At 37.6% G+C, this 25,135-nt stretch overlaps 1 protein-coding gene across 3 annotated transcripts in view; it reads right to left on the bottom strand.

The window, feature by feature from the left end:
* The window catches only part of PKN2 (protein kinase N2), a gene marked incomplete at both ends in the record, with an annotated part of 50,233 nt that overhangs the window by 11,576 nt on the left and 13,522 nt on the right, over positions 1-25,135 (bottom strand). For all 3 annotated transcript variants that reach the window (XM_079535695.1, XM_079535696.1, XM_079535697.1), the window contains 5 exons: positions 2,056-2,269; positions 2,367-2,512; positions 4,054-4,171; positions 8,709-8,860; positions 16,777-17,077. In XM_079535695.1, the coding sequence (XP_079391821.1) occupies positions 2,056-2,269; positions 2,367-2,512; positions 4,054-4,171; positions 8,709-8,860; positions 16,777-17,077 (931 nt within the window). The remainder of the gene's footprint in view (positions 1-2,055; positions 2,270-2,366; positions 2,513-4,053; positions 4,172-8,708; positions 8,861-16,776; positions 17,078-25,135) is intronic.

The raw sequence follows: 25,135 nt of genomic DNA, 5'->3' as shown, positions 1-25,135 counted from the left end.
TTATTAAAGCTGAAACAGCTGAGAAGCTGTTCTCCAACATCTTCAATCAACTGAGCAAGAGGCTGTGGTTTTAATTTGAAAGAGCTTCCTCCAGCAGCACAGCAGCATCTGAACGTAACGGCTTACCGTATCCTGTAAAGATAGCATCTGTAAAGCTATGACACAACCAGCAGTGATGAAACTGACTATTAAAAGTGGTGAAATTAGTTCAAAACCATGCAGTCACCTAGAAACACAGCTCTTAGGGTAGTGTAGCTCCTATGTACATAACTGCAAAACTTAAAAATACTCTTTCATAATAGAAAGCTAAATCAGACCGAACCTACAAATAGCCTGGCAATATTACAACCCACAAAACAGACTGGCAGACCAATCTGAGATCAAATTCCATCTTCTAGGATCTAATAATCATAAGTGACAGCTTATGTTTCTGAGAACAGCATAATGGTATAAACAGCAAGGATTCTGTTGGCTCCCCAAACAGTTTACAAAATAAAATACTTAATTCCAGAACTGTTTAGAAAAACATCCCGATAAATTAATATTCAGAAAGATCATAATCTTGTAGAATGAGATACATACAAAAAAGTCCCATTGGAGCATTTAAAATAGTATGACAGTAGCAGTCATCTATATTTCACAAAATGTTAAAGGCAAAATCATAGACACTGCTAAATCTAGTTGAATACAAAGGCTCTGTACAGTTAATTTGAAAGTGACAAATTAAGAGCTTTACAAGGATGTAGCTCTGTTTTGATTATTCCTATTGGAAAGTGCCAATATATACCTTAATATGTACCTATTGATTGTATTCAGAGAGAAGTTTGTCACTGTAAGGCATATGAGCTGTGATTATCTTCTACAAAAAAAAAAAAAAAGACTAAAAAAAGGCTGTTTTAAAAAAGGCATGATGTGCTGTGCCCTGATCATACATCATTTGAGGGGGAACTTCTTTATCAAATACAATCCCTCCACTCTGTATCCTCATAAGGGCTCTTGTCTGAGGTCCTGATGCTTTTTACCCTCAGTTACTTTTGGTAACAAAATGTAGGGCAAGTAGTCTTGTCCATTATTGCTGCAGCTTGGCAGAAGAGTTTCTCTTTTTGTTTTAAAATAGAACCCTACTTGAAATTCTGGTATCAGTTATACACACTTGAAGAGAGCAGCCTTCAAGTTAGAGACTGTAAAACTTTTTCCTTTGTTGATGGTTGGTTTAATAGTTACATACAGAACTGTTTAGGAAACAAACCAAACTCTGTACCGGCAATTCTTATGTGGCCACTTAATAAATATATTTAGTAAAGCAACATATCTTCAAGTGTTCAAAAGTATTTACTTCGAGAGCATCAGGAGGGAAAATACTTAAAAGTTCTGTCAAAGTCTGGCTCATCTGTTTGAAAAGTTTACTTCTAATGAAGGACAACACTTTCAGGTGAACCAACTTTGAAAAACTGCATGAAGCTTTTAAGTATGTTCCCTCACAGTAGGTTAAGTCTGTCCATTAATAGGGGCTTTGATAACAGTGCATTTTTGTTAGGATCTCCCTCTTTGCTTTAGAAATAAGTAAGTTTCTAGTAACATAAATCTCACCTTCTGGGAAGCCACTGTAGTCCAGTGAGCAAAATAGGGATTGGGAGGAAATCTGGGTGCCTATTTCCAGCTCTGTCATACTTGTTATAAGACCAGAGAAGTCACTTAACCCTTCTGCACTTCAGTTTCCTCATCTGTAAAACGGGGATAATAACACTTGCCCACCTTTAAAACTGCTTGATAATGTGAAGATGAAAAGCAGTGAACGCTCACAATACTGTTCCCTAGTGACCTAACTTAAGGCCAGAACTTCACTTTCATTTCAGCTGGATTATAAAATGGTGAACAAATAAATCACAGACATTGCATTGTTCACTTTAAAATGCCTTTGTCTAAAAACAAACAAACAAAAAAAAACAGACCAAAGAACCAACAGTGAAATAGTTCCAGAAAGGCAATAAAGTTAGCACTAAAGACTAGTTTTATACCATGTAATGAAAACAAAAGAACTCCCATAAAGCATACCTGTTAAAGCTGCTGGTTTGGACAGTGTACTGTATTGGTTCTGAGTAGATATTACACTTTGACGAGGACTTAATGTGGGTGAAGAGACCAATGAAAGCTCCTCTATAATAATACCACTTTTGGGATGGTTTTTAGGAAGTTCATTCAATCTCTGTTCCAGTGAATACTTTAACAGGTCCAACTTCTGGCTTGATTCATTAAATCTTGCTTGTGCCTTTTTAAAATACAAAAACAAACACAATATTTGTTGGCTTTTTTCCCCTTGAAAGAACATTTAAAGTAAAGTTCCAGAAATTGTAATGATGAATTACTTCTGAAAGCGCCTTTCTGTCGGTAACCTTCCCAGATCCAAGTAATTTCATCACATTCTTTGCACCTTCTGCAACAGCATATTCTATCCTAAAATGATGCCGCAGTTCTTCCATTCGGAGTTCAAGAGGGCTTATCACAGGTTTTGCTGCAAAGAAATACAAACAGACATCACTGAAAACCACACCCTTTCTCAGTATCTTTATATATTAAACCCTCCCCAATGCACACAGAGGGGGAAAAAATTCAGCTTTGGTAGACCAAAGAAAAGCTTTATGTATGTCATAAAAGTAACAGTGAAGTTCTAATTAAAAAAAAAAAAATTCTTTTTTGAAGAACAAAAGCAGTAATCACAGCCTCACTCCAGTAAACAGGCACTACTACTTGTGGGGCTGTAACTGCTAGAAGGTGCAAGAAATAAAAGACATCATTGGGGAAGCCATGGGATAAATGACCTTCATAGAAAGCCAAATCTTCCAAACATCAGCAGCTGGCAGAAAGAAGTTCTGAGAGTTGCACATTTCTTAATCATATTCTGAGGGTTTATCTTTCAAATTACTCTGTAGCTACATATATCCCTGATCAGTTTTTGAGAATTCTCTTGCTTCATAGTAAATGCCAAGTATAATGCCTAATGGTTTGCATTACATAATGGTTTGCATTAACAGCTTTTAATATCCAGCTCTTACGACATTAAGATTTCCTAAATAAAAAAAGTCTGCTAGATATATTCCTTACTGTTTTCATCTCTAGAAGTAGTAGGAACATTGAAGGCCTTTGAAAGCCCTTTCTAGCATTAACACCTATAGATAAAACAATATGCACTTTCACGGGTGCGCACTTTTTATCCTGCTCATGCTTTCTTGCAAGTCTAGGCTAGAAAGCAGACTATACATTTTGAGGATTTCTTGTTTTTCTGTTTTTCAAATAACATGCACAACCCATGTGCTAAGGTGGGGTATTGAAAGCCAGAAGTGTCATAACTGTAAAAACATCCAAGTCCACAAAACAAACAATACCTAGAGAGTACACTGAGGCCCTGATTAGGAGCATTATCTTACAATTTCAGTACTCTGTGAGATGCGTACAAATGAAGCTTAAAACTTAGAGATGTACCAAATACGCCCACAACTTTTACTACACTCATGGCTATTGAAGTTCAGGAGTTCAGGATCAGTTCTAAAACTACTTCTGCATGCAGTAATATCTGTGCATTTCAAATTGGCTCTCTTTTTTAAAAAATACTGATTTTTGGACTACTTCCCAGTCAAGCCTAAAGGCTAATATAATAAAAGTTTCCCTACACCTCTGTTCTCACTAGTACTAATTAGGTCAATCTACTTAAGGATGACAAACAGGCTTTATACTTACATCAGTTTTGTTTTGTTTTGTTTTTTTAGATAGTGAAAAGTACATAGTTTTCTTTAAAGTACTAGTTATTGTCAAAACAGAGAAAACACACACACAGAATGAAGCCTACAGAACAGGAGTGGACTTGATAAGGAATGAACAAGATGATGAAGAGAGCCTGTATTTCTCTTCAATAAGCTTCAAGGTACTTTGCTATTTTCAGTTCATGCAAGTTTGTCTAACCTTTGTTTTAGAAATTTAGCTCTGTGTGCAAATAGATACATATCTATGTGGTATTCTGACATTAATAAGATCAATATTTATTTTGTAGTCCATCACCATTATCAAAAGCCAATTCATTGGTCTGAACTGCCTGAAGAATCTGCATCCTTATAACTTCTATTTTTGTCTTGCTGTCTTGGAGCATCTGTTGAGCTGTGGCAAGAAGTTTTCGATCCTATTGAAAGAAAAAAGATAATAAACTCTTCACAATACAATACATTGAAAGCTTTAAAAACCACTTGCTCAGGAACAACAACTATGTAGCTCATTAGATATAGCAGACCAATTCCACTAACCACGTTAAGAATCTAGAGGAAATCAGGTTAGGACCAAAGGGTATTCAGATTAATTTATAGACTACAAACCACTCCCATGGAAACTCTGTTTAAAGCTGGATACAGGAGGCACAGTCTAGAAACACCCACCTGTAGATGAATATATTTCAAAAGTGTAAAATACCTCCATCCTATGGAGAATGACAAGTTTATAATGAATCATGGAATGGCTTAGGTTTGAGGGGAACTCAAAGATTACCCAGTTCCAACCCACCTGCCATGGACAGGGCTGCCACCCACCAGCTCAGGCTGCCCTGGGCCCCATCCAGCCTGCCCTTAAGCACCTCTAGGGATGGGGCACCCACAGCTTCTCTGGGCAGCAGTGCCAGTACTGCAGCACTGAGTAAAAAACGTCTCCCAAACGTCTAACCTAAATCTCCCCTCTTTTACTTTTGAGCCTTTCCCCCTTGTGAACATAAGAACTCTTCTAATAACTCTTCCAACAACCAAATCTGCTAGACTAAATACATACAAGAATCACTGTGCCAATTCACCTGAGTTAAACTTCAATCTCTACATTAGAAATACGAAGTTAACTCACATAGCACGTTAATTAAATTATAAATAATTCTGCTTTATTTTTGCCTGATCAAACTGATTATTTTTCCATGAATAAACACAAAATACCAGATTACTTCACTAGCTATTTCATCAGCAACTTAGGGATAACATTTTTTTTGCCCCAAATAGATGGAGGTACCCAATTCCTTTTATCAAAAGTCATAACAAGAAAAGCAGCTTAGAGGAGAACATTTCTGAAAATGAACTTTCAGATTCATCAATAATACCAATTCACTCTCAGGAGTGTGGATAGATATCCTCACATGTTTTTCAGGTATACAGTTTTTTTGCTCCCAGAGCTACTAGAGACTTGATTTATGATGGATTATCAAATGGTTGTTGGATAGGGAGTTACAAGATAACTTAAGGATGACCTGACTTAGATTCAAGCAGAAAAGGAGCGTGGGAAAAATTAAGGCAGTCAATTTGTCATGGCTGTGCAGTGCCAGATTAACAAACAGTAATCAGTACAGATGAATACTGCACTTGCTGTAGCCCAAAGGCCACTCTGGTTAACTTATTTTGCAGCCACCCCATAACCTCATTATGAAGCCATTTTAATGTAAACATGGTTTATACTTAAATTTTTAATTTTCAAATGAACTTACCAACTATTTAAGACTTAAAAAAATATATATATATTTCTCCCCTTATTCCCATCAAGACAACTACTGCATAGTACAGATTCCCAGAGCTAGAAGTATTGGCACTACAGTACATGTGAGTACTATAAAGAGGATGTTAGAAAAATCAGTGTGCTGAGAAGAAAAAAAAAATTGCCTTCACAGATCTCTACTATGACCTTGCACCAAATGCATCACCCACTCTGATATTTTTTATACTATATATCCTGCTGGGTACTTACTCTTGATTTTAATTTGTAATATTAATCAGTGTTTCAAATATGAAGACTAGCATAAGCCTTATGTTTATAACGTCCTTATGCTGAAGATTCCACATCAGCTATCCATCTATTTAATTAGTACGCTTAATTTTGTTAAATGAGTGCCTTCTCAAATACTAATATCACCTTTTGAAATAACTACTGTCTACAGCAGAGCATAGGATTTAACTGATTACATACAAGTCAGAATCGTATATTAAACTTCATCCATGCATCATCCTGATGCACACAAACTCTGAAAGCATTTTTCATCTTTGTTTTCATCTCATTTTTCACGTTACTTCACCTGATTGTCTCCCACACCCTGTCACTTCAGTGGATGCGCTTGCTGAGGAGCACCAACGTGTGAAGCTGAGCTAATTTAAGATTACTGAACTAGCCAGGGATTCTAACTCACCCTATGTTTTCAAGGGAAAGAACATCCCATCCTCAAGATCAGGATGGATGTGTTATACTTAGCAGCTCCGTTAGTGATGGGGTCTGAACAAAAATATGTCAAAGCATCTCTTGTGTACACAGAAACCGACAGTGCCTGATAAACTGATCTGCAAAAGCTGTCACGGGATCTCAGACAGATCTCAGCAAGTCCAAGGAAAAATGATCCAGTACCTCAGAAACACATCAGAATAGGTTGAGCTGAATGTTATTGAAGAAAGTAGACTACTGGTTGTTTTTTGTTTGTTTGTTTGTTTTAAATCTTTAAGAAACAAACTACGACCTCCCTCCATTAAAGTTAGGTTTGAAAATCATACAGCAAATCTGAAATTTCACTGTGGTATGCCTGGGTAACAAAATAGTTTAATATATTTTAAAGAGGGCCCTTTTCAATGTTCCCAATTACATGTTGGATTCAAAGTGAGAATTTTCTGCCCCTTTTGGCCACCTCATCCAGAAACTTAAGTTCAGCTTTCTACAACCTAATCATCATACTTAAGCCTACAGTATGCTGAATTACTCTGCTGAATTACCTCACTACACAGTACTAAGACCATGAGAATGAATACACATCCTTTCCATCCAGCTTGCTGAAGCAGCTGGCAATGCTCTTGTGTTTCCAGCTTGTTCTCCCCAACGCAGTTACCACATACACCCAAACTGGTAAGCTCATTTGAACCAATTGAAAGAACAAGATTCAATCAACAATTTTAATTACATGCCTCAGTCATAAAGTGAGCCAGAATTTACCTCTTGTTCCTGGTCTGATCAAAGCATGCTAGCAATGTCTGATGTTACAGCCTGAGTGTTTAGTTAAGTTCTTTTCAGGCTGTTATAAGGTTACTTGCTGAGGGTTTATTAGGGATATAAATCATGTACATCTTTTGATCCATTTGGATCAACTGATTATTATTTTTGAGCTAGCATGATGTTAAGTACATGGCCCCAGAGGATGTGGACTCCAGGGTTTCCAGGAGCTGAGGACTGCATTCCCTGGCCTTTAGTCATAAGGCACTGCAGATACCTCTTCCAACTGCCCCAGGCTAGGAGGTGACAGGTCACTTTCAGCTAAGGCTGCCAGCACCAGCTGGCTCACAGGTCGGCATGGGCTTGATGGCACTTATGGACCATCTAGTCTAAAATGATTTTTCAGAAAGTGAGCAGCACTCTGTGATTTTAGCAAGAGGTACAAAGAAGTCAAAGAGTAGGCAGGTACAAAAGAAATCTGCCTCTCCACCAGTCCCTGGAGGAAATTCATTGACAAATACGTAGTTCCTCACCAATACTTTTTGGTGAGTACAAATTCCAACTGGCAGCAATGCAATTTACAGAAGTTTACTTTTCAAATCAAACATTTCTTTTGAATAAGTTCACTGACTCATCTCATCTATGTGTTGGGCCAGCCAGATAAGAACTTAAAACATTTCAATTGTATTTACCAACTTCTTAACACCAACCAAGCTACTACATATTACTTATTATGCCTATGTCAGTTTTTCACCTTAGTTTGGAGATTCAGTTCATCTCCATAATGATGTAATAAGAGGAAAGCAAAGGTAATTAGTAACTAACAAAAGCAGAAGGGGCTGCAAGTAGGATCCCCCTAGACACTGTTTTACTCATTTGAGAAGCATGATTACCTTATACTCAAAGTAAGTCTTCCCCTTCTACCCGCATTAAAAAATTAGGTGAGTCTTTCAGTTGAGTTAAGGGCTCTCTTCATGTATGATGAATTTTATTACCTAGTTAAGACTATGTAGTAAGTCAAACCCATCTAGGAGTTAGCAAGCCCCTTCCCTACCTCTTGGAGAACTTCTAGTTTGAGTTTGATGTTATCAGCTAACTACCTCTAGAATACCACGCTTCTGTTAAATAAATCAGTAAATAAGCACAAGGGAGAGGGAAAGAGAGGAAGTATTTCACATATCTGTGTACCAGTGTTGATTATAACAATGCTATCTGAATATTTTGCTTCTCTTATTGAAATACATTTTTTGGTACGAGTCTTGTTACTAGCAACTAAAACGAGATGAAAATTTCAGAAATGTATCTGGCAATATCACCTTCAGTATAATTGTCATGCACATCTTAACTTTAACAGACGTACATTTTTCAGCGGGGCTAGAAAAAGCATCAGCCACCACTTGATTCCATACCAAGCTCTGCTGCTTTGTAAATCACATATGATCAAAGATTACCAGACATACTAAATTTAGTAAACCGGATTTGTTATGGAGGTTGAATTGCATGTGGACAGGCTGATAAAACAACCAGGTCTAGCAAGTATCCTGAGTCGGTATGAAACCACAACAAAAACAGCCTAGCAGTCTGTAGCAGATTCTACATTGCTACTTAATGACAACAAATCAACCCCAAAACACCAAAATTGCACGCTGCTTACACACTGTACTTTCATACTGCAGCAATAGGAAATTCCACAATTATTTTTATGTTCTTTAAGCATTCTAAAGCCTTACCTTTGAAGAACCATTTGAGTACATCTGTATCATATTTTCTGCTCCCTGTTTCACCTTCAGTTCTATGTCCAATTGCTTCTTTAAGGCCATCAATCTGTTGTTGGTAGGAAAACGAGGATCGCTATTTGGAGTATCAGGAGTCCTAGGACAATCTGTGAATTAAATGCAAGATGTAGTGTGTGGAGCAAAGAAAAAAAAATAAAAAGCAAGCAGAAAACAAACAGACAAACAACAACCAAAAACCCTCAAAACACCCCAAAAACTTTTCTGTTCTATTAAGTCATAGATAAACAAAGCACAAACATCTCGCTCGGCACTTCAGACTGACTGTCCTGTCCTGAGCTACTTTGCAGCAGCTCTGCAAATGCGCCTTAACATGCAAAGCCTCACCAAAGTACAGTGACTCCCACACACGTCCTAATTCACATGAATCACTTCCGGGAGTGGTAATATAGGCAGGTTTGCAGCTTGGGCTATTTTTGTTTCAAAGGCGATTTATTTCTTCTGGCATGTCTTGAGTCAATTAAAAGCGCACTTTGCCATTAAGCTTTCTTACAGTTCGATTTAAAATCTACAACAAACAAACTTGGACAGAACTATTCAATACCAATAAGCATATTCTAATTGCTGATATTAAGTAAATTTATTTCCTCATTGATTTCAGCATATTATTACAGCTACGCCCACTGTAGCCACAATTTATGTCAAAAGTAAGAACAGAGAATGTGAGCCTTTTCCTACATCAGACTGAATGATTTTTGCTCTGCAGAGCTGAGTCATGGGTTAATTGGATATACCGAACATGATAATCTGTGGGAAGAATGAAGTTTTTTGTTCGAGAATATTACTGTGTTTAGACCTCCATCTTGTTGGATTAATTCAATAGAATGCGAGTTAGTTTTCAATCAAAAAAGTTACATACTTGAACTCCTTAACTTGGTTTTCCTTCTCCAGAAGTCTATTCACCACTGACTCCTATTTCAGCTTCTACACCATGAACTGTTAATGAACTGAAAACAAGTGGTCACTGGACTAATTCCTAATGGTTAATTATTCTGTGATTTCCAACAAGATCATCCTTTTAGCTATGGCTAATTGTCTTCCCTAACAGGCCCAATGACTTCTCATTTAAACTTTTTGTAGAAGAGGATACATTATATTACTTATTACTATATACCATTATATATATTACTATATACCATTACTATAATGTTTTGTCGTTGTTGTTATCTTTAACAATTGAGGGGATAGATTCTCTACAGAAAAATGACTTTAGTTGGTCTCATGAAGACTATTTATCTGATATCAACAGTAAGGTCTTTTTTCAATTTTAATTAACTTTCCTTGAATTAAAACTAAGATGGTGGATCAAATTCCTGACATCCTTGGTTATTAGAAAACACAGGCATTGCACTAGTAACTTACAAATTATTAACTGTGAGTTATCTAGGGGTGTCTTATCTGCCATTTCATATTTATTCTGCAGAAGCTTCTAATAACTAATGTTTGAGATTTAATACATTTTACTTTTGAGTTTGCCATGTAATTTCCTTCTTCTACGCTGCAGTCTTTGGTGAGGCTACACACAGTTTTCATAAAGTAGAACTTTTAATTTCCTCTGCTGTTAATTCTCTTCAGTTCAAAACTCAATCTCACTCCTCAGTTCAAAACACTTTAAGACTCCTACTGCACACTCACTACTGAAATGTACTACAGAAAGTACCAGATGTTTAAAAAAAATAAATCTGTGCTGTTCCTCATCTGTTTTCTCATTCTTCCTCTCCTCAGTGTTTTGGCTTGGTTTGTGAAATACTGCACTTGCACAGCTTTAGCTTAAATCTGGTATTAATAAAAAAAAGATTAACAACATGCTTTTCTCTTACTTATGTCTTCACATTTAACAAATCCTCACCTACTAATCTATTCAAAATTAAAACAAACATGAAACTTAAAAGTCACAGTGTCAGGTCTCCTTATAAAGTAGAATAATTTTGTAAATGAATATTTACCAACTCTAGATTTATGTTGCCGGCCTCTACCACTTAAAGATCCCAGTCCTCTGATGATCCATGGGGAAGACTGTGGTTCTCCTGAAGTCTGTTTTCACAGCTTTTACAGATGCAAACAAGCACTCTTCCTTTGCATTAAAACAATACTAATGTTGCAAGTCAAGCACTAATTAGAGAATACCACAATTCTGGCTGCCCATGCAGCTGCTATTATCTCCCTCTGCCTGTCTGCGCTGTGAAGGTATAACCACATCACCTACCTGGGTCATCTAAAGAGCTGGCCTGCACTTGTGGACTTACATTCCCCTCTACTGCTTAGTAGAAACTGAGCTACTATATGTTTCGTTAGCAAGCAGCAACAAAGAAAAGTTCTGTAATACAGACTAATGATTAGGATTTTTTTCTTTAAATCTTTCTGTCATAGAAGCTGCTTGCTGAACTTCTGAATGTGGAACATTATAGTTGTTTACTATAAGTTTCTCAGAAATGGCTTCCAAGTGACTCCTTCCCCCCCAGCCTCATTACAATAAACAGCCTGAGGCAGCTTCTTATAGAAGAATTCAGATTAAAGTTTAAGTCAGCCAGCCAAACAGGTCCTATTATGGAAAGCATTGACGATCTTAGCTGCAGCGCTACAAGCTACATCTGTTTTCCTCTCTTTGCATCTCTTAAAACCTAAGCAGAGAAAACTAGCCATACTAAAGTGATTACCTATTTATGTAAAGCATCATGCCGAGGGGCTTGAGTCTCACCTGGAGACATTCAGTCATTGCTGTAATACAAATAAGTAATAAGTTCATCTAGGTAAGTGCAATCAATAGGATTTTACGTACAAACTTAAAATTGAAGATTTAAGTATTTATACCAAATTGATAATTCACTGAAGTAAGGTAAGTGACGACCAAGGAAACTGACAGATTCTCTGGTTTGTCATGTTAGTTGGTCAATAAGGATAGCACAAGACTCGTCACTTCTGATGTATTCAAGTCCAGCTTTGCATAAGACAGTAACAGATTTTCTGGTCAATGGATCAGTGCCCCTAAGCATTTTTCTCCTGATATTTTGAGTATCAAGTGAAGTAACAGATGTATTTCAAGTGAACTAGACTTCTATTCACGTAACTAGCCTGTTTTGCTGCTAACATTAGAGAGTTTTGTGCAGCCTGTTAACACACAGCCAGGCTGCCAGAGCTCTGATACTGCTTCCCAGGACCCTTGACATCCTGTTTTCATGAAAATATAAGACTTGAAGTAAAAAGTAATGCTTTAATGGATTAATTTTTTTTTAGAGTCTCTGGACTGCATCAGGATAATGGCACTTTTTGGTCTGAAGTGTTAATCTTAACACTTCTATCTTTCCTCTTCTGAGAACCTCTTCAGTTCGATTGAGTCTGCATAATGCTTACCAGCAAACACTCCTTGTTTCTAAATGACCTTATACTAATCCTCTAAGCTACCCCTATTAGAGTAGTGACAATTCTACTTTTTCTAGACTGCTTCTCTTTTCTTTGAAGACTTCCCCACATGGTTTATTCAACAAGCTCAGTATGAAATGTAAGAGCCCATGTAACTGTCCACATTTTGCTTCTGATGGCACTGTAGCATACTGCTAAGCTCAGTGGCAAGTTGGGAAACAATTTTAATTTATTCGAGGACACTCAATGTGGTGCCATAACCAACAGAAACACTGTTCAGGTATTGCTGGGGTTGAAAAAAAAAAACACAGAAAACCAAACAAACAGGAAATCAGATGTGATAGCACTGAACTAACCTGTCTGCAAGTCCAAGGCAGCAGTGGATGCTCTGCATTCACAGAGAACATCCAGCACTTATTTCCTGGAAAAAACGCTTCAATTTGAAATGAATTTCAGTTGTTTAATGGCAAATTTGACTTACTGAAAAACCGACAGCAAATTGTCTCAACACTGCTTCAAAAGCATTATTCCACACTGAGGTTCCCCAAAGTTACAATTCTTACAAATATCAGTACCATAGGTCTGACATCTAAAAAGTCAATACCTGAACTAAATTTGTTGCAACCCCTTCCTAATGAAATCAGTGCCTTGCTGCAGGTAAGCTAGTACAACCTTTTACCTCCCTGAATAATATTAAAAAGGACAATCTCTACTGTGACTTTTTAGACACATGAAAAAATATCAATTTAATCTGTGCTTATATGCAGAAATATATTTTAATGATACAAAATGCTTTCATGTCTATGAGTGAAGACATGACATCCTCATGTCATACACTCAAATAAATCTCTCTGATTTTCAGCTGTAATGGTTACTACACTTGTCCTACTCCATCTATATTGTTGCATTCTGCCTCACATTTAAGTGCTGACACATGAATTTTAAAACCCCGCGTCCTAGTATGACTAGTCTGCTGCATGATGAGGACAGACCAGGGTGCAAAGTCTCACTTCCAGAACAGATCTAGATTTACCAGCAACCTCATACTGGAAAGTAAACATACATTATGGTTATAGTTGTTTCTGAAGCACACATCAACTGCCGTATCTATCCTCACACTCAACGATACAGGTTGTTGGGTTTTTTTTTTTTTTAGCAAAGTATACTTCTTGGTTAAGGTTTAATACCAATTTTAGTAGTTGGGAAAATAATTTCCTATGGGATCAGGACGTGGAAAGCTTTCAACTCGAGGCAAGATACCATTAAAATATCCCAACTCATTTAAAACTGAATGTTAATGACACGCTTTTCTACTGAAGATTTATTAAGATTACATTCAATGGTTTTAACTTATGGGGGCTGCTATGAAAACAATGCCTCCAAGCAGAGAAATGGAATCCACTGACATTCATTGACACTGGCTGAACGTTTATAGAGACCAAATAGTGGATGCGAGGTGGCGGGTGATGTGTTTCAGCAATGGCAACGGTGACATTGGCCACCTCCAGAGGTGCACGTTTATTTATCTATTATTTTGAAAAACAAGCGTGGCATGCAGGCTGTGGTTCGTGGCTGGTGAAAATGCACAGCTAATGGTGGTGACTGTATTGAAAAATAGTGTTTTGTAGCTGAGAATGTGCTCTGTCAAATAGTGTTACTGTGCTCTCTGTATCTATTGTTGTTTCCCTGGAAATAAACAGGAGGCAGTACTTCCAGAGAGACCTACCTACATAAATTACAAATTACAGTGTGCTGATTACAGAGTAGTTGCACTACAAATTAGTGGTTCATTGAAAAAGAAAAAAAAGTAACACAAGCCACTGCTTGAAACCATAAGCAGCAGTGAGAGTCACAACAGCTTGTGTGACACTTCCCAGCTTAAGTGTAGGGCACTTTACAATCATATGTTCACACCCACTTCTCACATACTGCAACAAGGGAAAAGTAAATGACTTTCTGAGGCCACCACTATACATTTTCAGTCAAGCAATAGAAACAGAAACAGTCCAAAAATCCTCAGAGACAAGGCCTGACAGGTCAACAGGATCATAACCTTACAGACAACTATTCTCAGGGTTACTTGTTGAAGGATCTCAGTCCAGACTTTGCTACTTAGAACTCCCAGTAACCTTTACAACAAACCTTGAAGACTGGGAAAATCTAGGACCACCCCACTAAAAGTATAAAATACTGTAAGTATATAAAGAGAATATAAGCCTTGACTCCCCAAATTTTGTTTTGTTAACCTTATTTTCCATATTTACACTTTGCATTAATTTCCCATATACATCTTCCACTCTTTTAAATCACTTGTACCTAACAAACTAGAAAAGGGTGAAATACAAGCTGAAGTAAAAAGCTGCAACTTAGAATAAAGCTAGTGTCTGGAATTAATGCACTTATACTTGGTACTCTTACATACTGGAGGAAATGGTTATAAAATTCACGATGTCAGTCTGAAGCAGAAGCAAGAATTACCAGGCTGAGATAGCTGTGACCTCCCCACAGAGCTGTGCTGTCAGATGACAGGGATGTTTGAGGCCACATCTCTATGTATCTGTTGAACATTATGCAAATATTTTATACACACAGAGTAAGCTTAAGTGTCCTAAGTCTTATACTATCAGCCTTACTTTGCCAAGGCCTATAGTTTTGACTTCAGCTATTACTGAGATAAAACTTCAATATTAAAATCAGAAAAACACCCAGATGACATGCACCTGCTAGTGAGCATTCAGTCTGTCTGCAGACTGACAACCCTTCCCCCCATGACTTAGTGACCACGAACGAGGAAGGAGACAGGCAACTGAATTACAAGGCAAACACGATACAAAAGCTCAGTAATTTCAGCTTCGGAGAGGTGGATAGTTGTAGATTGTGGATCTAAGAAAGGATGGTTTAAATCTTTTTTTTTTTTTTTCCTCTAGAAGTTTGTAAAATATTTAAAGGAGTCTTACAGTGGAATACCTGCTCTGATTTTAAAACGATCTCAATAAAGTTTTGTAGCCTGCAATAATTGAAGTAATTAAGAAACAATGCACTTTTCTCAGGGCATGTTTTAATAATTAAGACTGTAAAGGCTATCTGCCGATAACATTTTGAACAGAATGAAAGTTAAAAATGTAGTATTAAGGTATTAAGGGGCTTAGCATGCATCTAAAGCAGTTAGAAGCACATAAGATTATCAACTTTGATCTTCTACTCCTTAAGCCTTTCATGAAGTCTCTGGTGTAGAATAATGGGCAGGATGAGCCTGGCTCCTATCCATTATTCACAAAAGCAATGGGCACTGCTGGCATTTTCAGAAACTTACCAAGGACCTGAACAGCATTAGTTAATTATTTATTTGCACCCAAAGATCTAAATCTCTTTAGAACTACTGAGTGCTTTCTAAAGGTCTGCTGTATTTCCTGAGATGTGCACAGGCACAGGGACAATACTGCTGATTAGCTCCTTGTGACAGTTTTAAAATGCTGCCCTGGAAGGGGGCACTCCTGTTGTACGTTATGTGCCATCTGCTTTTCAGGTTCCACTACTAGATTCATTTCTCACATCTATGTCTACAAAAATTTTTATATTCGAACTGTAGAGAATTTGCATCTAATTTTCTTTCTCTTCCCTTCTGCTCGTTCCTTTAAAGGCCCCTCTACCCTCAACACTGAAGAGGAATTTCATAAACCTCGGCCAGTATGAAACAGAACACTTCATACCTGTTAGAAAACCCAGCAGCCATCTCTGAAGCATACATTATTGTATGTATTCTCATTTCATGCTGCAGCAACTATTTCGCTTCACTAGTTCCCCTTCCCCCATAACTGTCGCTCTCAAACCTCAAAAGCAACAAATGCAGAACACATTGTGCAAGTGTACCATAGACACTGCAACATTCTCCTAGCACGTTGCAGGACCAGATACTATGCATTCCTGATATTGCTTACCAGCATTCTCCTGAATTCTCACCTTAACTGACCTTTCTAGAAAATGAAGGATGATGCAGTTTTCTGTTCTACTGCCCAGGCTTCTTAAGGCTTGGCACTCACTTTATAAACACCTTCAATGGCATGTGTGCATTTATTTTAACTTTTTGCCAGAAAGAGTCCATGTAATGTGAAATCAACAGGCTGGCAGCACCTCCTAAGTCATTCCATAAAGCTGAAAAAGGACTGTCCACTTTCACAATGTTCCATCTTAAAATATCAAGCCTGATATTTTTATAAAGTAATATCAACTCACCACCAAGCCACAGAAAATACTAATTAAAACAATTTCAATATATCTTAAAAAGGGCAACCTCACTGTGGATATTTCATACTGAAAATTGCTCCTATATAATGAAAAGCCACTAGATGATACTACTGTGACTGAGAAAATATATGAATACGGTAATAACTGAAAGTGAAGAATCAACACAGGTTACATTCATCTTCACACATCAACAAATAGTCTGTTCTCCTCCCCAGGAAGCAATTTTCAACTCGGAGGGACTGGACATTTATTTCTGAGTCAGAACTAACAAGCATACACAGGTAACCAATTTTCCACCTACAGGTTTGCTCATTTCCAGAGCAGTTTTTTTCCAATTGAAACAGACAATAGCTTATGTAAACTAACAAAAGCAAACTGCCATCATTATAACATACAGTACCTGTAACATCTTCTGGATCCGTTACAACAATGTGTGCGTTTAACTCCTGTAACTTATGATGCAAATCTTCTAACTTCTTATTTGACTTTTTCAAAATGTTGTCCACATATGCCAAGTTCTTTTTATCTGTTGTGACCTTCCTGAGGTTCTCAGCTCCCTCCTTGATTTTAAGTTCCTTCCTTATTTCCCGCTTGATTTGGTCCTTTATTTCATCCAGCTTCTGCTGTACCATTGTATCTGAAAAGTCCAACTTTTGGCCAGTGCTCAGGTTCTCAGAGACCAGAAGACTTTTGGCATCCCCCTGGAAAGAAAAACATCAATGTAACTACCAGAGGTTACATCACATTACGTGGTTTCTTGACAACATATGCTGCAAATTGCAGTGACTGGCTTTTGGCCTTTGTATGTTAAATACTTACTTTTTAAGACCATGTAGTAACTTACATGCTGCCCTAAAGCAACAATCTCTCAAGACATTACATGTTAACAGGGGTTACATTTTTACAGAAGGTTAATTTTAAATTTATTGACATTTTTACTGTGCCTATTTTTATCAGCAAGAGATTTAAATACTTCTGGATTTGTCATGGCTGCCTGCCTAGCATTTATATGCCTCAGAGCTAATGACTCACATTTATAATTTTGCAGATTTGTGTGTTTTAATAGACCAAATGGAAACAGGAAATAAGACTAAATTCTAACAATTACTAACTCTCATTAACTTCTATACTATTAACTTCATTAGAAATAAAAGTAAAGAAATGAAAACAAACAAACAAACAAAAAAAAACCAACCAAAAATCCTTCATGATTCTTTCCTCATCATGTTAAAAGAACTGTCTAGATATTTGGGAAGGCGGGGAGCAACATGAAGGGATGATCAAAAATTTTAACATTTTGACTATAAATTATTTGTCATTGTTATTTGGTGCTGCAAAAAACAACATTTGGGAAGGAGTTAAGAAAGAACAGCATTAGGCTAATAAACCTTAATGAGCTCCCAGAACACACAATCTCTAGATATACTCTGCATCTACTTCACTGACTCAGATTTCAGACACAAAAACCCCTTTCTTCAAAATGAATAACTGTGAAATGGAAGTTAGCATTCTGAATTTGTATCAACACATGAACATCTTCAGTCACTTCAAGTTATGATACAGTAATTAACAAAAAAAATAAAACAAGGGGGAAAGATCTGAGGTTGCAGTTCCGTGACCAGGAATAAGGAATCCTCTGCAGTTCTGTGTTAGCTACTTTTGGAGAGATGAGGATCAGGAGGTTCTGCCTGGGACATGGAGATCGACAGATAATGCTAGTCAAAACATTTAAATCTGTACAGACTCCCCTAACAATAAGAAAGATCCAATCACCCAGTTTTTAAGGATGGTTTAAAAGCTTTACTAACTCATCTTTAGACCCCTGCTATTAAAACTTCTACCCATAACTATCACTTTTAATATGAAGAGGTAGCAATTGAAAGATTCTTAACTATTTAAAGTAGTTGGAATAATCACGTAGCCACAAGATTTGGATGTTTGTGAAAGAGACAGCAAACAAACAAGTCAGAAATGACAAACTGAGTGAGTCATGCAAGGGGAAAAAAACTATGCAGATTTATATTTAAAAGGCACTTGTCATTCCTGCAAGTGCATTTCTGTTAGTGCAGATTAAAATAAATTATTTATTATGCATATGTAGAGAGGCTATTAATAGTTGTACTGGAAGATCCATGACATTGCTTCCATATATAGGCATATAAAAAGAATCAACATTTTTTTCCTCAAGAATAATCAATAGCGATGAGCAAGCAACCAGTACAAAGCTTCAGAGCCAGCAAGGAGGAAACCAACGATCACATGCTGAGCGCTTCGTGTTGAGAAACAACCGAAACTGAATCTACATTCATACAGCAACTGTATGCTATTTTGCCCGTGTTTAAGCAACGAGTGTACCCAAATTAGATTCCTGTCTCTGATCTCCCTGTTTGCTTTAACAGATAAAAATGTAGGGATTAGCACACTATGATCGAGCCTTTAAAAACAAAGATCAAAACAGTGTTTGTAAATATGTACAAAAAGTGTATTTTTAAGTCATGACAGTTTGTAGTCACTCTGCAAGAATTCTAGGAATAAACGTGTCATCTTGCCTCCTTCAAAGCATGATATTTCACTTTCTAAAGTTTGCAGGAGGAAAGGTAGATGTAAAACAAAACAAATCTCTTTTTTTTCCATACCAGCACCTAAAGTATGCTAAGAATATGCCAAGAGCGTACACTTCTCAAACAGAACAATGTAATTAGAATATAAATAATTCAGAAATATTCTAGACTAGGGTTTCCTGAAGAGACTTCAGTCAGTCGTTTATCTATTGAACAATACGATATTTTGTTACAGGGGAGTTTTTCATCCCTCCACTAACCCAACATCTCAGCTGTTCAAGGGTGTTATGTTCTTGAATGGACAGGTTTTTGGAGCCCTCTCATGATCATTAGTGATTTGCATTTCAGACTCCGGTAACTGAGGTCAAGTTCTCAGTTAGAGCAGTCTCAGCACCTCTGTTCCCAGAGTTGGAGTTTCAGGATACAGTCTTTCTTTAAGCTGCTTCTAAGACATCAACAGTGTGGATGCTACCACTGGTAGCTGGTTACATTGCCTATGTATTTCAGCGTTGTTACCAAATAGCTATTTTTATAAATATTAAGTACTTATTAAGTACCTATACACACACAAATATAATATTGCTCACTTATATATGCTTATATACAGTCAAGACCACCAAATGGCACCAATGCCTCAGGGTGCAGCATTTCATGCAAAGTTCACAAAGCCTGCTGTGCTAGAACCGAGCAGAAACTTTTAATAGCTACTACAAGAAACTCCAAACAAACCCACAGGCATTACGCTGTCTCTTGTCATCCAGAGTTAATGCCACTTACAAACAAAAAGCGTCATGTCACCTGGCTATCTACACATCTCACGTGGCACAAAGGTCACTGTGAAACAATTTTCAAAGGAGGAAAGCATGCACCTAGAGACACTGAAGATTGCTGTGAAAATAGAGCAGGAGGGCGTTCTGCAAGGGAAGCTGCTCTGCTCGTGCAATGACATGTTTTGCTGCTGAGACGCAAGGATGGCTGGAGACAGGACCTCGTGTCAGACAGATGAGCGGCCTCAGTGGTGCTCTGCTTCAAAACAGAGGCAACAGACACCACTGGACACAACTTCTAACACCTGAGTAAGAGGGTCAAGGGTTTTTAAGAAAGGCATCTCCCTAAGTCCAAACCCTTTTAAACTGAGAAATCACTTAAAACACAGGATGTTCAAGCTTTTTTGATGGTACTTGATTGAAGATATCACAAAAGCTTCTTGTTAGAGCTGAATATTCTTTCAAAAATATTCTCTTTCTCATTTGTTACTTATGTTTTGATGTCTGTCCCTCCAACACACCAGAGTGCCCAGGACCCACCTCTTTGCACACACAGCAACAACCTGCTGCTAGGCTGTAAGAAAGGCAATTACAGGCAGTGATGAATACTTCTTTGCAACGCAAAAATACATGTTTGTTAGCCAGACTGGAGATTTCAGAAACCTTTCAGCATGTAATGAAACAAACTATGTTCAATGCAATAAATCATCAAGGACCACAAATTAGATAGTAATTCTGAGAGAGAGAGAACACCACATATGTGTGTCCACTGCAATAGCCTAGTGACTCAGCCTCACTTTGACTGTGGGCTCAAAGGCTATCTATTTGCACAGATGAACTCAAGATGCTAGCTTTCAATTTCTGTATGCCTGGGAAACATTTTAAGTACAGACGCTGAAAATTCTGGGTAGTGGGCAGAGCCTGTCCTTTAGTAACAGAGTCAGAAGAGATTACTGTGACGGTGAATATATCACAGATTCTGCTTCAGTTGTACAGGCAGAATGACTTCCAAATTAAATGAGATCCTCAAATTGCCACCTCTTAGCAGATAACCTTAAAATCCTGGGCATTATTAATTGCCATAATAAATACATAACTGCCAAAGACTCGCTTCTAGCAGCACAGTACAGCTACTTTGGTTCATTCACTGGATTCATCTTAGGGAATACTGGATAAGAATGCAGGTTGCTGAATTCTGCTGGGAATTCTTAAAGAAACGTAAGCAGGCTCTTAAACACAGCACGCTTAGCACCTGCCACTGAGTAGTTAGGCACAGTATCGTTTATGTTTCACAGTGACTTGCAATCAACCTGCCCTCAGGAAAAAAAAAAGCTATACAAAAACTCACTGTAAAACCACGTACATTTTTCCTACATGTATTACTGTTCATTTTTATATGCTCTTTAATTGTGGAAACCATTTTACGTCTAGTACAGTTTGCCGAAACGTAAGAAAACCTGTTTGACAAGTATAGCCAAAAATGTTTGTCTGTTTATACTTGTATATAATACAGTTGCAATAATCCAGAAAGACAAAGTGTCCATTTTTAATTTCCTTTTGAGGAGCTGGAAATACAGATTCGGGACTATTAGGCCTATTATTATACTTTTCAGTATTATGTTTTAAGGGATAAAATAAAGTTGTTCTTCTGAACTAACTGCCAAGATCCCAGAAGCCTGCTATAGCAATTCCCCAAAACTAATTTTGATTTTAAGAACAACGTTAATCAATTGCTAACTTTCCTTCCCCCCCTCCCCAAAGTCTTTCATAAAACCAGCTGTGACAGTCTGTCCGGATTACTGGAACTACATCAACTGTTTCCTCCTGCCCAGAAGGAAATATGATTGTGGTCAAGATCTCAGCGCTTACCCAATGTCAAGAACAAAAAAACCTTGAAGGCTTAATAGATCTTGGCATTAGTTTGCTATGCTAACACATTACAAACAAGGATTTAAATTTAATCCAAGTCACAGCTCTCTTCTTTGTAGCAAGAGGCTGCTTAAGGTACAAATAACTGTGGTACATTGCATTATACATGGATAAATTCAAGTAAGACGCTCATTAAATGGGGTTCAATTCCTGTGTCATACAACAAGTGCCTGGCTGCACCAATAAGAGGCACAGTAAGTGCTCTTTAGAAGAAGAGCTCCTTAAAACAGGGATGGCCAATGTGCACACTGTACCCTGCGAGAACACTGCACTGGGAGGACTGAAAACAACTACTGGTGCCCAGAAGGCAGCACAGAGCTATCTTCTGAAGTGGTATCTTTTCCTTCTGCCTTAAAAGAACCTTCCACAACTAAAGCAAAACTAAACATTTAGTGGTTGGCTGTGTAGGGTTCCTCATTCCCACCTACGCTTGCAGCCACCAACAGTCCCTGATTAGGCCAAAGGTCACTAACCCAAGAAGTTCATTACTGAGGTTGCAGGACAGAACCAGAACTGTGGCAGTGCTGTGCACTAACTACAGCAAGTCACATAGAGAATAGAGCTTGCTTGCTTTTCATGGAAGAGAAAGAAAATGTTTTAAGAAACGTTGCCTTCAGCTGCTTCTCACTGTAGCAGCTGCTGATGTGTTAAGCAAGGAGAAGGACCTGCAAAAAGACTTGAAAGAAATAGGACATAAAAAGAAAATCCCCACCACTGCCTCTCTTATGACAAGTGAGGACCTGGGGAAGGTTCCAGTACAGCACAAGCAAGAAGCACCTGGATCTGAGTTCAGGAGATGGCTGCGCTATCTAAGAACCATCACTGCACATGGGCACTTCAGCTGTTCCCCAATTTCTACAATTAACTTGCAGCTCCTACTCCCAACCAACAAAACTGCAGCAGAATCCAGCACATGACAAACAAACCTGACCCGCTTGCATTCAGAAGAGACAGCACAAACTTCCCATACAATGAATACAGCCTGCTGTCACAACTTGTACTACACGTGACCAGGAAGAAGACCAGGATATGAAACTGAGCCTGCAATAATGTCATTTCTCCATTCTCTTATGAGACCTTGCTGTACTAGTCATAATTCAGCTTCTCAATTTTATGTCCATCTGAAATACTGATGGGATCAGTGGTGCTACTGTAACCAAGTCAGTGTAACAACACAAAGAAGCAGAACAAATACTCAGAAGAAAACTCCATTTAAAATAACATGGTTTCAACCAGACCACAGACAGTAGTAGAAGTTCTATTAAATTCCAAAGCACAAACAAGTTCTTTCAATATAAAGCAAAAATGATTTACTGAATGGTTAATTATTTTTCATTTTAAACCGCTAGTAAAAAATCAGCATTGAAAGGAGTTTAGTGGGTTCTTTTAAACCATTTTCAGATAAGCATGGAGTTATTGTTATCATCATGAGAACATCTGTAATTTTCTGTATCACAAAAATACACAAACAACATCTTAATAGCCCAAAATTCATAGAATACATACAATATGCACTTCTAAAATGAAGGGTGCATTTTAATATTCTTGCCTAACAAATATTACAAATGGGTATGTGAGGTATCATTTCTTTCAGAAACTAACACACATTCTGAATAACTGTTAGAGATGAAAAAAGGTTTTGAGAGCAATTCTTATCACCAGGTTTGTCTCAGTTTGAGTTGATGAACTTCCCAGTAGTCAGATGAAGCTCAAGTTTGGTGCCAGCAGTTGTTTTACTGCTCTGAAGTGCTTGCAGACAAATACAAATTGATATGATACAGAACTATTTGAGATAAAAATAAGTTCATGCAGATGTTGTATGGAGAATTTACCTGTAACCACATGCAATACAGAAGCCAGTAATCTGTCCAGAAACTGTGACTGCTCTCCCCCTTCCCCAGATAAGCAGTAACTATTAAGGTATCTGTTGAAGCAGGCACTGAAGTACACACCTAAGATAAAGCACTCTTGCTGCTTCAGAAAGTTAGTATAAATCTGTTTTACTTCACTCCAATATAAATATTTCTATTGATTCTTTATATGAAGTACTTATCTGATTTTGTCTAACCCTCAGAGCAGAATAACGTTACACTTACAGCTCAAGATGCTGGAGAAAACAGTCCCCATCCAAGCTTCAGGATATGATAGTTTACTTGGTGGAAGATGTTTTCAAAAGTAAAAAGGTCAGTAGATAGACCTGAGTCACAGCTGCGCCTTATGACTTGGGTAACTCCTCAAATATATATTGTACAGAGGCCATATAGTTTAACTGGGCATGAATCTCAGAAAATATACTTACAATAATGCAGTTACCATTGCAATTATCCAATTTCAAGGGCTGTAGCGTCAACATTAAAATAAACACACATGTTTAAATTCCTACTTGAATTGCTAAGCAGAAATATCACAACAGCACAGTCTAACACCCAAAGAATCCAAACCCAAGTCATTGGCACTTAATGACAAGCAGGTCCACTCCCATTTATGAAGTGGTTTTCATGCATTATGGTAAGTGAATTATAGAATAGCTGCTATTATTTCATTAAAATGTATTATTATCTGCCTCATAATTCACAGATTGTCCATTCTGCCCATCCACAAATTACAGTATCAGCTATTACCACAACTGTTAAGCTGTGGTTCCTTAAATGTTACAAATTCCCAGTAAACTGTTGGAGAAGTATGCTAAAAACCCTTACATTAAAAAAACAAGTCAGCACAATTTGGGACTTCTCAGTACTGTTCATGCAGGTTAGAAAATGCAAGTCATTGAAAGGATGTAAAAGGAATCCTTAGCCAGGAAACAGGAATTTCGTGGTAATATACAAATGTCAGGACAATGGTAAAAAAACAAACACACACAGACAGACAACCAAACCAGTAATTTATTTCACTCGAAAAGCACAACAAAACACTCCATGTATCAAAATCCTTACTTTTGGGATGGATAATTATGCCTGGAAAAAGATCCCTGTTTCTGGCAATTCCAGCTCTGAGCACAGACAACCGCTGTGCTACTCCATTTAACTTCATTATATTTTAGCAGAGCTATTTTTAGCCATTACAAAACTAATGGAAGAGCTGAGAGTCTACATTCCACTCTAATTGAGCCATCATGTTTAGCAGCCAACTATTTTGTACATTATAAATGCAGCAATACATATCAGAGATAATACTAACATCTGTTTTATGAGGCAAAAGGCCAAGCGGCCAAATACTTGATCCTGGTAAAGGAACCAGATTTTTTGTTGCTTTCTAGGACCGTTTAACAGTGCTCTCACCACAGCTTGTGAGTTCCTTAGTTGGTAGATGAATTGAAAAGGGTTTTTTTCTTAAAACAGGAAAGGGATGTATGCTTGTATTTATACAAAGGAACCGCCTTTACACTCCAGAATTGAGAACTCTTTCGCAGTAGTTTGGGTTGCTATATCTGAAGTTAGTCAGGAAATGTTCGCACTGTCCACTCCAAGAAGCTGAGAAAGTTGCCTGTTTTAAACTCCAG

Source organism: Tetrao urogallus, assembly GCF_951394365.1.
Source record: "Tetrao urogallus genome assembly, chromosome: 5".
NCBI lineage: Eukaryota > Metazoa > Chordata > Aves > Galliformes > Phasianidae > Tetrao > Tetrao urogallus.
Note: the sequence above shows the minus strand (reverse complement) of the source record. Positions and strands in the feature narration are given on the sequence as shown.